General features: G+C 38.6%; 1 protein-coding gene across 2 annotated transcripts; it reads right to left on the bottom strand.

Moving 5' to 3' along the window:
- Positions 1-2,753: 2,753 nt before the first annotated feature.
- Positions 2,754-9,243, bottom strand: LOC116201108 (ubiquitin carboxyl-terminal hydrolase 7-like). Of its 2 annotated transcripts, none has more exons than XM_031532217.1 (18): positions 9,090-9,243; positions 8,054-8,199; positions 7,852-7,887; positions 6,970-7,077; positions 6,541-6,641; positions 6,314-6,440; positions 5,907-5,966; positions 5,752-5,819; positions 5,488-5,538; positions 5,036-5,144; positions 4,829-4,917; positions 4,686-4,755; positions 4,494-4,574; positions 4,294-4,392; positions 4,156-4,204; positions 3,490-3,597; positions 3,325-3,399; positions 2,754-3,048 (listed from the first exon to the last, which is right to left on the bottom strand). In XM_031532217.1, exons 1-18 carry the CDS (start codon positions 9,097-9,099, stop codon positions 2,993-2,995), a joined length of 1,443 nt encoding a protein of 480 aa, XP_031388077.1. In that variant the 5' UTR covers positions 9,100-9,243; the 3' UTR covers positions 2,754-2,992. The 2 variants fall into 2 exon arrangements, with proteins under 2 accessions (XP_031388077.1, XP_031388078.1); XM_031532218.1 differs by lacking the exon at positions 9,090-9,243 and adding an exon at positions 8,886-9,036.
- Between the last annotated feature and the right edge of the window lie 5,189 nt (positions 9,244-14,432).

Here is a 14,432-nt window from a genome sequence, read left to right as displayed (position 1 = left end):
TGTAGTAAAATCCTGAACTCTTCTCAAACCCTACAAGATTTTGACTTCTAACCCCTAAATTATTCCCATGGCCTGATGGACAAAACTTATAATCACCTATCAAGATTTAGGACGGGTGAAATGTCCGTTTGCACACTTATTGCCATCCCAATGGAAAATATGCGTAGCGTAGGAGATTAAGTTCAAGCTTTACAAGCCTCCTAAGGAAAACCTTTCCTTAATCTAAAGGTCCGCCCTGATGGATGGTAAGAGAGTATTAACATATTATCACAAGAGGTTCCATGTTCGTACTGGACTACTTTAACCCTAACCATGTTAAGAACTGGATATCACAACTTATGGGATCGATTTTTTGGGTTGTAGGTTGAGCTAATTGCTTATAAGTTATGTGAAAATTTTATATGATATCAGAGCGGATTACGTGTCTATGTCAATTCACACCACACGAGGTCCAATGTCTTTTGTCGATGGCAGCCAAAGTGCGCCTATTTGTGTAGTTTAACCCCAACTATTAGGAATTCGTGGTTAGTTTGTCCCTCCTCACTCAAATATATAGAAAATAATGTTTGGTTCATAGTCAATTATTGAGGGCAAGTGTTTAAGTGTATGTGGCACGTGATGGACCATATTATTACATGAGAGCAAATGTTGAGGGTAATTCCTATCAAAATATTAATTAGAAATCCATTGATTTATAAGAAATTAAGTACTACAATTCATGAGTTGGACGTTTTGCATTGGATAAATATTTAATCACTTTTATAGACTCATGAAATTTTTACTGACCATGTTGAATTCTCACCCCCGATGCTTTGAACTTCGGCTGGCTCATTATCGCTTGGTGATTCCACCGCCATTAAGAATAGAGTTTAAGGTGAGTGAAGCTTATCCCTGGTTTAATAACTTGCATCCCTGCCCATCTATCCTCTCTCTCTCTCTCTCTGGTGGTCTCAATCAGTCCGTCGATTGGTATGAATCGAAGAGGAAGTGAGACTCTCTAGTCTGCAATAATAAAACGTCCCTTCCAAGTTGTAGTTTTCACTTTGTGCCAGAAATAGAAAAAAAAAGAAAGATTCTATAGTGTTCACCGGTGGGTGGGAGTGGCAATACGTGTCGTGTCGTGTTTAAATAGGTCGTGTTTAAATGGATTCGTGTTAAAAAGCTCTAAACCCGAACATGACACGTTTAATAAACGTGCCAAGATTTTTAAACACGGACACGACAAGTTTAATTACGGATTGACAAAGATACAACACGTCTAACCCATTTAACTAAGTATATCTTAATGTATATGTATACTTATCTACATGATATGACACTATTACATTTAGGTACATATTATATTTACATGATATCACACTATTAACTTTAATTACACGTTACTACACGATCAACATGATAAAAGCACCATAAACGGATTATTTATATAAACAAATTTATATGATTTTATTGTACTTTCTTCTATAAATTGATATAATATGTGAAACAAATTTATTTACACGATAACACATAATATAAACTGATCTAACCGTGCCTAAATAGATTACAAGGGTTGACCCAATTTAAACACGTTTTTTTATCTTGTCGAAATAGATTTGACTTGTTTAGACACGAAACACATTTAGCATTAATCCAAACCTGTTTAACTCTGTGTCGTATTTATTTCATGTTACCGCGTCTTGTCAAAAACTACGGCCCTATTCACCAGTTAATGAATCTCAATATATATATATATATATATATATAATGGCGATAATTAGCGGATCCGTTTTGTACCACTGATCTTTGGCCTTTTGTAATGTAATTTCACAAGTCTCGTATAAGTTGGTACAGCGAAGAGATTTTTGCACTTAATTCAAACATTCAAACGGTACGAAGTGAATTTTGCACTTATTCAAACAATACAATACAGTTGGTGTCAGCTTTAGGTATGTTATATATTTAATAATTTAGAGAGATCAACCGACTTACCTTTCAATTAATGCTTGAGGGTCCATAATACCCGTCTATATAAGGATCAACTATCATTCACTACTCTCATATTTCGTGACAGAATCACGGTATAATGGCATCATAAGGAACTACTTCCACGAGATCTCAAGAGCTGCCAATACCACCACCCATTTGAGTTTTGCTTACGAGGTTGCTCCACGGTACTTAACAAAGAGATGGAGAATGAATCATTCCGGCCTCATCACATGTTCATGGAGACGAGTAGCGTATGTGTCAGGGGATTACGACTTCACCGATTAGATCAACGGTGGCGGAGCAAGAAGAGGTCGCTGTTTGTACAGTTAACTGGAGGGCCCCCACTGCTTTTGGTGGCATGTGCTATCAATTTCTCCCCCTGAAATGTTGCTGATAAAGTGTAACGAAATCCATCGAAATAAAGCGGGAGGGAGGGAGAAGAGGCAGTGGTGGGCCTTAGGGAGAAATCGGGCCCCTGGCCACAATCAATGGGCAGCACATGCAGCAATGATGTTGGCTTCCTTTAGCAGTGATTCACACTCAATTTTTTTCGTTGAACTCTCGTTCCCCCTCTGCTGCTGTCTCCATCAAATATTCAAATTCCAAGCAAATAATTGATAGTCTATGAAAAGAGATCCAGTACGTACCGAAGATTTAGGAAGACGGAACAAATATTATGTGTGAGGACATAGACGGACAAATATTATGTGTGAGGACATCCCTTGCATTACGGGGCACCACTTCATGTGCACGCTCGACCAATTTCATCATAAAATATTAAAAGGTTTAAGCGAATAAGAATTGTTCCAATTGCTTTCCATAGCACTGAGGTGAATGCCTACTACACCACAAATCCACAAAAATTACAACAGCGGCTTCGGTATTTAAATTTTAACAATCTCTACAACGAGCACATTTCGAAGTTCTCAAGCCACAGCTATAGTTCCATGGCAGGTAGTAACTGAAAAGGGTAACAATTCCAAGTAGCAACAGAGATGGATCACATGAAAAATGAATGAAAGAATTACATGCGAACAACCCGGGCCTTGTACATGCATATGTATGCCATATGCCAATCACCTGGGAAAAGATTGCAAGAAAAGGAAATGAATGAATAGAGAGCCCTTTACGTGAAAAGAGGACTAAAAAGAGGAGCAGATGCACATGGACTATCATTGAAAAGGGACCTAAAAGAAGAATTCTAAGGCCCCGACGTAGAAAATACATATTATTTCCTTGGGTTCAGTAGTCTGGTCAAGTGAGGAAAAACTTACCCGGAAGTATGGAAATGACTTCATAAGAAAATCATATTGCTTAAGCATAAGCATTAAAAAAATGATAACAGCGAATATTTACCTCCCCCAGACAATTTGACGATGTCCTCTTCACGTTGAGGAATGGGATTATCATCATCATACTCGATCCATTTTCCTAGGACCAGGATCAACTCATGAAGAGTTTCGAAAGTCTACAAAGAAAAGAGAGATACATATATAGACAGCATGAGAAAGGTTTACTGACCATCTTCTTGCTTGACCCAGGCGACATAATGTCCAGAATCAGCACTTCTGCCCTTGTGGGTCAAGACCGCAACCAAGTCATAAACTCCGGTCAGCTGGGTGTCCTCCGCTGTTTAGAGTAATAAAAAGTTAAATTTCCATAAAGCATCTGTTTCGTGCAAGTTCTTCTTCGAAGCTTCTCATTTCCTTTTATCCCATCCAAGATGAGACGTCCAAAACATAATTTTCTTTCAACACTAGACTGTGATCCTCGGAAGTTACGATATTTTCTATCACCAAGGAGCACATTTGAACAATTCTATTAAGCAAACATATTGATCAAGGAGCACTTTTGGACAATTCTATTAAGGTACACTCATTGATGACTCCCTCTTAACAAAGACTTGGTTGAATTGGAATCAGCAATTTATCCAGGTGGGTGAATTTTATAATTATGTGTTGTTCTCTCCAGATTATCACCAAAACATATGGTTAAGTGCCCAAGTTTGCAAGCTCCTCCTTTCGGAGTAAAAGAGAAAGAGGACATATGAACCAGGACCACCAACATCATTAGACTACTTGAGTACCAAGTATTATGATCCCAAATTGCCACCCTAATGTATCATCAGTTTCTTTGAGCAGTATTGACAGAAGAATATTTTCCAAGTGTTACATTGACAAGAATTACCATCTTGAGAAGACGCCACAGATGACTCCCCGTTTGTGTTTGATGAACCCTGTCCAAGAACGAAAGGACCAAATTAAGAAAATATAATAAGAATTTCACCTCAGTCCAAGGCACCGGCGCATTGAATCATCTACTCACCTCTGCATCAGCCATCTTCTCATCATCGTCTTTTGGTGCAGCAGCATTCTTCTCAGCTACCTTTAGTCCAAGTTTTTTACCTTCCTCATCCCTAAGAAACTGTGTAATTTGAAATATCTTGTGCATCAAAAAAGAGTGGAAGGCAGCAGATGCATTTGGATAACTTCTGTACAAACAAAAGAAAGCAAATGAAAAGGGACCTGGCGAGGGGCTTCCAACTTCTTCTGTAGGTCACTAGAACAGAAATCATAGACATCCAACTCCAAAGGATAGTCTACTTTCTGAAAGCAAGCGCACGTGACACAATTACTATGACATACTACAATGTATCAACAATGAAGACACAAATAAAGAAGAGCCGGATGCCTCCTTGGGCCAGGTCAGGATTTTACTCGCAGAATCTTGGCCTTCTGATTTGACTCCCTCTTCCAGAAAAATCGAACAAACTGGATGGTTAAATACCTAGAAGATGAAATTTTGTAAGAGAACGTATCATTGAGGGGGTTATGTGAGCAATCTAGTATTAACCAGATACCTCGGTAAGCCATTGATACGAGACTCCTTAATGTAAATTGCACTTCTCCCCAATGGTGGCGAAGCCTTTTCCAATTCAGATTTCAAACCCTGCCATAAGCACCAGAATAGATGAGAAACCAATGACATCAAAACTCAGTCGAGAAGGAAAATGCCAATTCCAATTTTTTTCCTGACCGCTACAATGCTGGAAGCATAGTCCACTTACATGTTTCAGTCCTTCATGCAAATGGTTCACCTCTTGTGATATGTGGCACTTAAGGGAATAAACTGACTCTGCTTCTGAGCTTTCTTCACCACTTTCTTGGCAATGCATCCTAGTTCCCATGATCAAAAAAGATATAGCCAAGTTCCCACGATCAAAAAAGATATAGCCAAGTGTCAAAAACTAGAGCAGCAACTCAGAAACACAACCACCAAGGAAATTTAGCTCTAATCTTTAATCTAGCTTGTGATATAAACAGCCCAACAATATATGCAAGTAAAACATCCCGTTTGCAAGGATAAATATTTAAGGTGGCATAAATATTGACATTTGTCATTCATAAGCTAGATATCTTACTAGGATATGTGAATATACAACATGTAATATTTGAGAGTGCAAAATTCAGCCAAAAAAAAAAAAAGGTTTCAACCCATGTCTAATAGAAACCAAGTTACCTGCTCACAAGTTCAATACCAAAAAGGGCTTTAATAGTATCCAGATTGTCGCTGCAATTCATGATAAAAGATGAAATATATCAATAAGACGGTCAATTGAAAACAAAAAGCAGCATTTTGTGGTTATGCATAATTATTCCATTCTCCGCACAAATTATTTCTTTCTAGTATGCTTACATAATACCATCTTTGTGCAACCTATAGAGGTATATTATTCTCTTCTCATCAAAAATGATGAAGGACGAACAAAGTTAAGGTACCTACTTGGCACCTGGTGACCGAAGAGACAGTGAAAGAGTGTATAAAAGTTGAGTCCAGCATTCTTCAGCATCCTATCATGGGATGAAGAGTTTAGGGACTATTATTGATAAGTAAAAGAATTGAAGCGGAGAAAAAGATAAAGTTCATCAGCTAAAGACCTGCTGCATGAAGACACCATTGTGCAACTGCCCAAACTGAGGATATTTTTTCCGCAGGGACTACAAATAGAACCAAGACATCAAGTCATTATACATTTTAAGGAAAAGCATTGAGAAAGAATAGCTACGAACCAGAGCATATCTATGACAATTCATTTTCACATAGATAACTGGATAAATTTCAGAGTAGAGAAAAACCCACATTGCAAATACACAGGTGGCAGATATTCTCTGATCAATTTTGAATAACATGTCCAAATTCCAAAAGTAAAATGTACTGCACAGAATAGTCCACAGGGTAATAATACCCCAAGTTCATTGCAAACTAAAATTGCTGCAACAGGAGAGCTGAAAAGATAAAAAGTAAATGGATGAGGCAGAAAGAAATATCAATAAAAGGAACAAACCATCCAAAATTGCATCGGCGCAACAGGCTTCGCAGTCTTATCCAACTCACTAAACAAATCACGTGTTGCAACAGTCAGCATATGAGAAGTTTGATCCAGATCATTCCTTCTTCCAGAAGGTCGATACCTAATCAACATTTCCAGAGAAAAAGACTAGATCTGAGTTATGCAAGGAATCCCTACTTAGCTTAAAATAGGAATATGTATTAAAAATCAAGACTACTGACTGAAGTAAGGCCGACTTCAATTCAGGAACAGAATGTAGACACTGTACAGTAGAGTTCATGTAGCATGTATTTCCCAGATTGAATAAGCCTGCACTGTGACCCTGAAGAAAAAGCAGCAAGCACCATTACAATCAAAACTGAAATCAGGAGAGGTACAATATAATTTTTCATGCACCTGTTTAGCAAATACAATATAATTTTGTGTATTTCTCCCCATCCACTTTGTTTAGACAGAACGAAGCACGACTTTCTACATGCTAAGACCGCAAGGAGATATACCATGAAGAGACTGCAAGATGATATACATTAGGAGAACATTTTACATTCGAAAAGTCCTTACATTTTAAGTAACAAAGTAACCACAACATAATTTTGTCATTTCTTTCATCCAGCGAAGCAAACACATACGAATCAGAAATTAGAACTTACCACTGCAACAGCTTGTTCTTCTTCAGGAAGATCTTCGACAAAAACAGGACCCTTCTCTGGGGCTTTTACAATCTCATCAGCTGTTCCCATCATCATCAATTTTTGGCCCTGTACAAATTTATTTTTCATGGATCAACACCCTAATAATTTGAGCAAAATTGATTGGTCAATGCTGCAACTTGGAAAGGAGCAAGAGTTTCAGTATCAGGAAATACTAATAACTTGAACAAAATCAATTGGTCAACTCTGAAGCTTGGAGGAAGAGCTGGATTTTCAGAATCAAGAAACACCAAAGGAGTGAGTGTTAAAGAGAACCTCAAAAAGATTTTAGACAGCCTAAATTAGCCCTGGATTATATTCACCTTCTTCTCTAATCACTTAAGCAAAACAAAAAGGGGGGAGAGTTTTTTGTTTTGGGGAGGGGGGGGGGGCGGTGTTGTTGGGAAAAAAGGAGTGTATTACAACTATGGGATCCATTTTCAACTTCATTTACCCTGCAATACTCAATCTCATACCAAATACTCTATACCATTAGCTAAAACAGGGCAAAAATTTCATTTAAAAGAAAAGGGCAAGACAAGCACATGCATCCCTCAATAATCTTTGGATAATGCAATGAATAGGACTGGATCCTGCTAATAGGGACGTGCTTCAATATCTTCTAAATCCTAAGGATTAAAACAAAGTATTAAAAAAATAAAAATTGGAAAAATTTCATGGAATATTCTCCCGACCTACCTCCCTCCTATTTTCTTTGGTCAAAGCTGCATCATGCAGGCTAAAGACTATGGACAGTGCACTGCTTTCTATACTTCTGACATCAAAGATCAGAAATAGTGCCAAGTTTCATTAAGATTAGGCAAAAGATCCCCAAGTCCTTACCTGTTTGATACCAACAGTTTTCCAGTCTGCATCATCCTGCATTTCACAAATCAATGATAACATGTCAATACATTGATCCCTTACAATCATTTAACAGAAAAGGAACGCATTTTCCATGATTGAAATAACATAAACAGAAGTATTCATAAGAACTGGTTAAAGAAGATATTCCAGATGAATTGGCACAAATTCTTCCGAATACCTTTAACAGACCACCCTTGACCATGATCTTCTGCCTTTCTGGCGGAACTCCAGTAAGATCAAACAACTGGCACTTGAAAACATAAGGAGGCAGGCTGGTGTCAATTTCCACATCAGGGAATACCTCCTTTTGCCATTTTACAGAAACTGCAAAGAGACATATCGGTGAAATTAGCACCAGTTGGTTGGAAATACATAAGGCAAACTGAAGCATAAACCGATTGCACTGAGTGAAACGGAAGCTTTGCTTAGTTGAACTTAATCGATCATTCTTCTCTTCGTCAACAAGAACAACTACTTTATATGGGCCCTCTTGCAAATGACTCTTCTCGCCTTAAAGCACCCACATAGAACGGCTAAAGGAAGCCTACTTTCATACTAACTTTGCTTGGACCTAGATTTTGTTGTGTACTATAGACAAAGCGAATCCAACATCAAATAAAATTTTCCGTGCATAGTTTAGAGAAAATACGAACAGTTTGCAAACTATTTGAAACGTAATAATTTCAGCAACGAGTTTGCAGCACCTAATGGCTTCGCTCAACAGTTTGCACCTCTCCATTAACAAATAATCCCAATTAGCAGTCTGAAAATTTCTAAACCACTGAATAGACAAAATTGACATGAAACTGAAATAGAATAGGATGCATCCGAAAAAGCTGAGGAGTGGCCAATCCATTGACAGCATGCAATGCGATGGACAGATTCAAAGTTCATTGCTTTAGCCTCTCTAAAACTCGCACAATACCGAATATACTAAGCGGCGAGCCAAGACAGCCAGCAGACACAAACATGTCGGTCGGCAGGACCAACTCATTCAAATTCAACAATACCATTTCGATAAATTGAAAGATGAGCCCCTCGCAGCCGGACTTTATATCAAAAAAGAACAGAAAAATCATAGCCCGCAAATTGAAATCACCCCCAGAATCGCTGCGTCCGGAGGGGCTCAGAGAGATGCAGCTGTGCAAGCTAATACAGATCAATAGAATCAACGGAATGAAGAGAAAAGCAAGAGGAACGCTGAGGTTGCAAACCTTTAAGCATGGTTGAAAAGCTACCGAAACGGTGGAAGCGCAGAAGAGCCGCCCCTCTTTGTCCTCTCTCTAAATTGAGGAAAGGGCAAGAAAGAGTGCTATTGCTTTTTGCTTTTCGTGCTTCGGGGACTCTCTCTGCGCGAATATAAGACGAAAACCAGACCGGTCTCGGCCCAATATAAGCGTATCCGGGTGCGGATCTGATTCGGGCCAAATAACAATTTATATATATACATATATATATATATATGTATGTTCATGTTCCGGTCTATCCCGACAATAATTTCCTGTCACGTCCTACGCATTCCGGGTATATCCTAATGTTTAAGTTCTTGTTCTAGGTCTATCCTGACAATTATTTCCTATCGATTTTTCTATGCATTCCGGGTATGTTCCGATGTTTAAGTTTCTGTTCCGATTATGTCCCGATTATTATTTTCGACCACGCCTTGCGTATTCCCGGTCTGTCCTGATATCTAAATTCTCATTCCGAGTTTATGCCGATGTCTAAATTCCTATGCTGAGTCAGTCCCGATGATTATTTCCTGTCATGCCATGCTCATTCCGGATCTGTCCTAATATTTAAATTTCTGCTCCGGTTCTGTCCCAATAATTATTTCCTGTCGCGACTTGCCCATACCAGGTTTGTTCCGATATTTAAATTCATGTTCCGAGTCTATTTCGATATTTATTTCCTATCGCGACTGTGCGGACCCGAATTTGCTCTTGTCAGGACCCGCATGCGCGCACCTATGCGCACGGTTTGGGAGTGTCCATATTCCCGGGGACGCATGACGGACACGAGTGAGAAGGAGCCGCGCATTTGTCTGTTTTAGACCCGAAAGTCAAGGGCCGACAAATTACTCGGATCTAGGGGTATGAGATACACCTAGTTTGCTAAGGCATGCGGAAATGGAAATTCCGAGTTCGAGGGTTTACATGCGGGCCTATATCCCGCATGCCCTTTCGATACTCTATTTGCTTAGGGCTTGCCATTTTACATATTTACGGCGTGATTTTAAGGTTGCGCTTGACTTGCCTGTTTTGACACAGTAAATTCGATGAAACGATCGATTCGGGTCAAGAACCCAAAAGAAGAGTAAGCTCGCACGTCGAGGAATCGATCGCTATCATCGCGCTACGATTCATCGGACCATAGTTGATAAGCTCACGAACCAGAACTTGATAAGAAAGAAGGGCGGAGGGTAGAACCAACTAAACTCACTCGATAAGATAACTCGCCACGAGTAAGAAAAGTCGTTTTGATTCGCCACGCTCAAGGATGAACGATAAGAATCAGGGTTTTCGCCACTAAATAAGGAACTTGTTAAGATAAGAAAAGAGAAAAAACACTCTAAGCAATTTCATTCAAAAATATTCATTCATAGTCTGTCATCTTCTCTTACAATAGGTGCATATTTATATAAAGGGAAAACACCCCATTGACTCTAAAATAGGAAACTGATATCTAATCTCCTCTAGATTACTTTCCTAAAAGAGAGTAAGGTAATAATCTAAAATAGGAAATTTAAGACTACTGACTCAAGCTAATATAGGAAATAATATATAATTAAGGGAAACTATATCATAGCAATATAGGAAACTTACAGTGTGTTTGGTTTTAGAGTTAAAGTAATTGTAATTTTGATTGTGGAAAATGACAAATGAGATGAGATTATAAATTTGATTTGGGAAATGTGTGTTTTTATTGTGTAGTGTGTTGAGTTAAGTTAAAGTTAAAATTTTTGACTTGAGTTAAGTTAAAGTTAAAATTTTTGACTTGGGAAATGTGTGTTTTTGTTGTGTAGCGTGTTAAGTTAAAGTTAAAGTTAAAAAATTTTACTTGGAAAATGTGTGTTTTTGTTGTGTAGTGTGTTGAGTAAAAGTTAAAGTTAAAATTTTGAAATTTTAACTTTGAATCCAAATGGAGTCTTAATATCTAATTAAGCTAAATTCTTGTTCCGAAATCTTCTAGAATACTCGTTTGGACCCGAAAATTCGAATACGTGTTGAGCTGCAATCTGAAGCACATCAATGGTGGTCGATTCCCCGTGCGAACCGAAACCGCGAGGCATCGAATCTACTCGTCTTTGGGGTTAATGGATCGACTCGACCAGTTCTACGCTCGGACCTCTTACTCACTGACCGGGGATCCTTATAATGAACGAATAAATGTAGAAATAAATGTTCTTACAATGTGCTCTCGAATAATTACAAAATATAAGAGAATACAGAAAATGGATCCCGGTCGGTTCGCATTGGCCAAATATTCCACTCCAACTCACCGTGAAATTTTGAATGATCGAAAAATAAATTAAGGCAACGCTGGCTCAAAGAGCCGGGGTCAGGTCCAACCGGACCTACGGATAGTAAAAGAGTCGTTCAACTCTTAAGATGGTCATGGGACCGATCGAGCTCCCGAGCAATTGTCAAGCTACGATTCACGCACCCAATCCGAAGTAAAGTGGCGACTCGATGCTAGACTGATGTGATTCCCGCCAAGAATGACGAGACCCGATAACTAAAGGAACCCAAGATCGTTTCATAATCAGATTTGATTGACAAATCATTGACCCGTTGTTTACAACATAAACAAAAACCTTGGTATAGCTGACCTCAACCCGTTATTTATTGCGAAACAAGAACCTCGGTATATAGAAAGACGCCACAAACGATGATGGAAAGCCATTTGATAAGTCGATGAAGACGCCACAAACGGTGATGGAAAGTCGTTTGATAAGTCGATGATGAACGCCACGAAAATTTTCGATAAGTTCGAATTAGCTCTTCAAGAACCAAAGAGAATACTCTCACAATTTTCTGAATGTTCCTTTTTTATTAAAAATTCACTAAGATGAATATATATAGACATAAAGTAATCCTAATCTGACCATATCTCCTCCTATAGATAAGGAAAATGAAACTTAAAATATTTCCATGAGATTTAAACTTTAAACAAATCTCATGATATCTTCTCTTGATCTTCAAATATTCTAGAAACTTCATGACGCGGGGGATTTTCAGCCCATATCTGTATCAACAAGCCCAAGCCAAAAGAAGCATATCTTGGATATATCAAGGAAATATTCTCGTGATGTGAAAGGGGAAGATGAGATGTCTTGATCCATAGATTGAGAATATTATTATCTTAATTAGGTAGTATATTTAATTTAGATAGAAATATATTTAGAATTATATATTACTTGCAATTTTAGTTCGAGTTAAGAGTCTAAAGTTTCCAATTTTGGAATAATTACTTGTTTTGTTTTAGGAAGTTACATAGTAAGGGCCTAGATTCTAATTTCCTATTTTAGTTTCTTAGTTTTCTTAGGCCTATATATACTCCATCTCAATGTACTAGAAGAGAGAACTAGAGACCTCAGAAACAGGTATTGATGAATGATATTTTGAATTTGCTATAACTCTTTGTTTTCAGCATATCGTTAGGGTTTAGTCGTGTTATATTCCCTTCGAGTCTAAATTCAGATTTAGGCGCGAGAAACCGTGATCCGCGCTACATTAGTTGGTATCAGAGCAAGAGTTACCTAAATCTGATCATGGCGGATGAGGCGATTCACAACCACCCTAATGCCGAAGAGCAGGAGGTGGAAGCGATTCAAGCACGAGAGCAGAGGATTGAAAGGATGGAACAGACACTCGAACAGAGGTTGGAGCGAAGGCTAGACTAGAGGTTTGAGGAGCTGCGTGTCATGCTTAGTGCTCTAGGCTTGCGTGCTGGTCAAAACATGGAAGACGGACGTCGGGCATATCGAGTTGTTCCTCGTGAAGAGCCTGTTGTTCGACAGGTTTCGACCAATCGTACACTCCAAGTCGATGCTGGACCATATCAAGATGGAGGATACGATCAAGTTGTGAATTATTGTGACAGCGGAAGATTTCAATGGGATCTTGGAGATAACCATCCCACAAGAATTCCTATTTTTGATGGAAGAGTAAGTGACGAGGATTTTCTTGAGTGGATTTTCGATGTGGATTGTTTCTTTAATTACTATGATATCCCTGATAACGGAGGCCGAGTAGATCGGGTGGTTTATCGCTTAAGAGGTAAAACTTCTTCTTGGTGGGAAAGATTGCAATAAGATCGCATTCGAGATGGCAAAGATCCAGTTTTTACATTGAGGCATATGAAGAGATTTCTAAAGGCAAGATTTCTTTCCTTGGAGTATGAAGAGTACTTATTTCAATTGTACCGGCAAAGTTCTCAAGGAATTAGGACAGTTGAAGAGTATACCATGGAATTCCTTCGCTTGGCTGAATGCGTTCTACTAGTGGAAAGTGAAGATATCAAAATCAGACGTTATCTAGAATGCCTAAATCCTGACATACAAGAAAGAACGGGGAATAAGGTGATTTCGACTTTATCTGAAGCTTGCAGCTTAGCTTTTAAGGCCGAATTGCAATTCAAGGAACAAATTAGCACAGAAACTCGAGAAAATTTTGCTAATTTTGCCAAACATCATCATGAAAAGAGCTAAGGTAAATCTTAGTGATAAGGCGAATATTCATCCAGCGATGGAAGAGAAAATTCCGAACAGTAACCATGGAAACGAAAAGAAAGACGAGAGACCAACGCCAATGACTGCAAGGATGAGAAGATTAAGGAAGTTTCCAAGATTGTTGAGAGTCCTAAAAAGGAAGATGATATCGAGGTGAAAAACGAGTTAACTATAGAATCACATGAGTTGCCTATATTGATTGTGAAGAATTTATATTTTGAAAAGAAGTTCCCAAAGGTGATGCGAACCTCGACGAACCTGCTGTGAGACCCAACAACAATAGAATGAGATCAAACTCGGGATCGTCCAATGAAGGTTTCAAGGATAGAGAACCTCGACGAATCTGCCGCAAGACCCAACAACAATAGAATGAGATCAAACCCGGGATCGTCCAATGAAGGTTTCAAGGATAGAGAATATTGACCCGCTGACTATAAAGAGCCAGAAACCAATATTATAATATGGAATATTGACCCGCTAGCTATAAGGAGCTAGAAACCAATATTATAAATGTCGGGAATCACAAGTCATCACACTTGCAATATCGTCGAAGTTGCTGCAGAACAGCTCAGAGAAAACCTCTCCCACAAAATTGAATGAAAACTGATCTATCTTTTCTAGGGAGGCCACATGCCTATTTATAGAGAGATACTAGCTGATAACCTAAATGGGCTAATGGGCTTGACTAAAATAAATCCTAAGTGAAATGAGCCCAAAATGAAATAGACCCAAATAATTAAAAGCAACTGAATTCAGCCCTTTGAACTTGGATCATCTTCTAAATAGATTTCTAGGATATGAACGGTCGTGGCTTCTAGTTCCACAT

The sequence above is a fragment of the Punica granatum genome, chromosome 3 (genome assembly GCF_007655135.1).
Source record: "Punica granatum isolate Tunisia-2019 chromosome 3, ASM765513v2, whole genome shotgun sequence".
NCBI classification, from domain to species: domain Eukaryota; kingdom Viridiplantae; phylum Streptophyta; class Magnoliopsida; order Myrtales; family Lythraceae; genus Punica; species Punica granatum.
The sequence above is the reverse complement of the archived record's forward strand: the minus strand, read 5'-3'. Positions and strand labels throughout refer to the sequence as shown.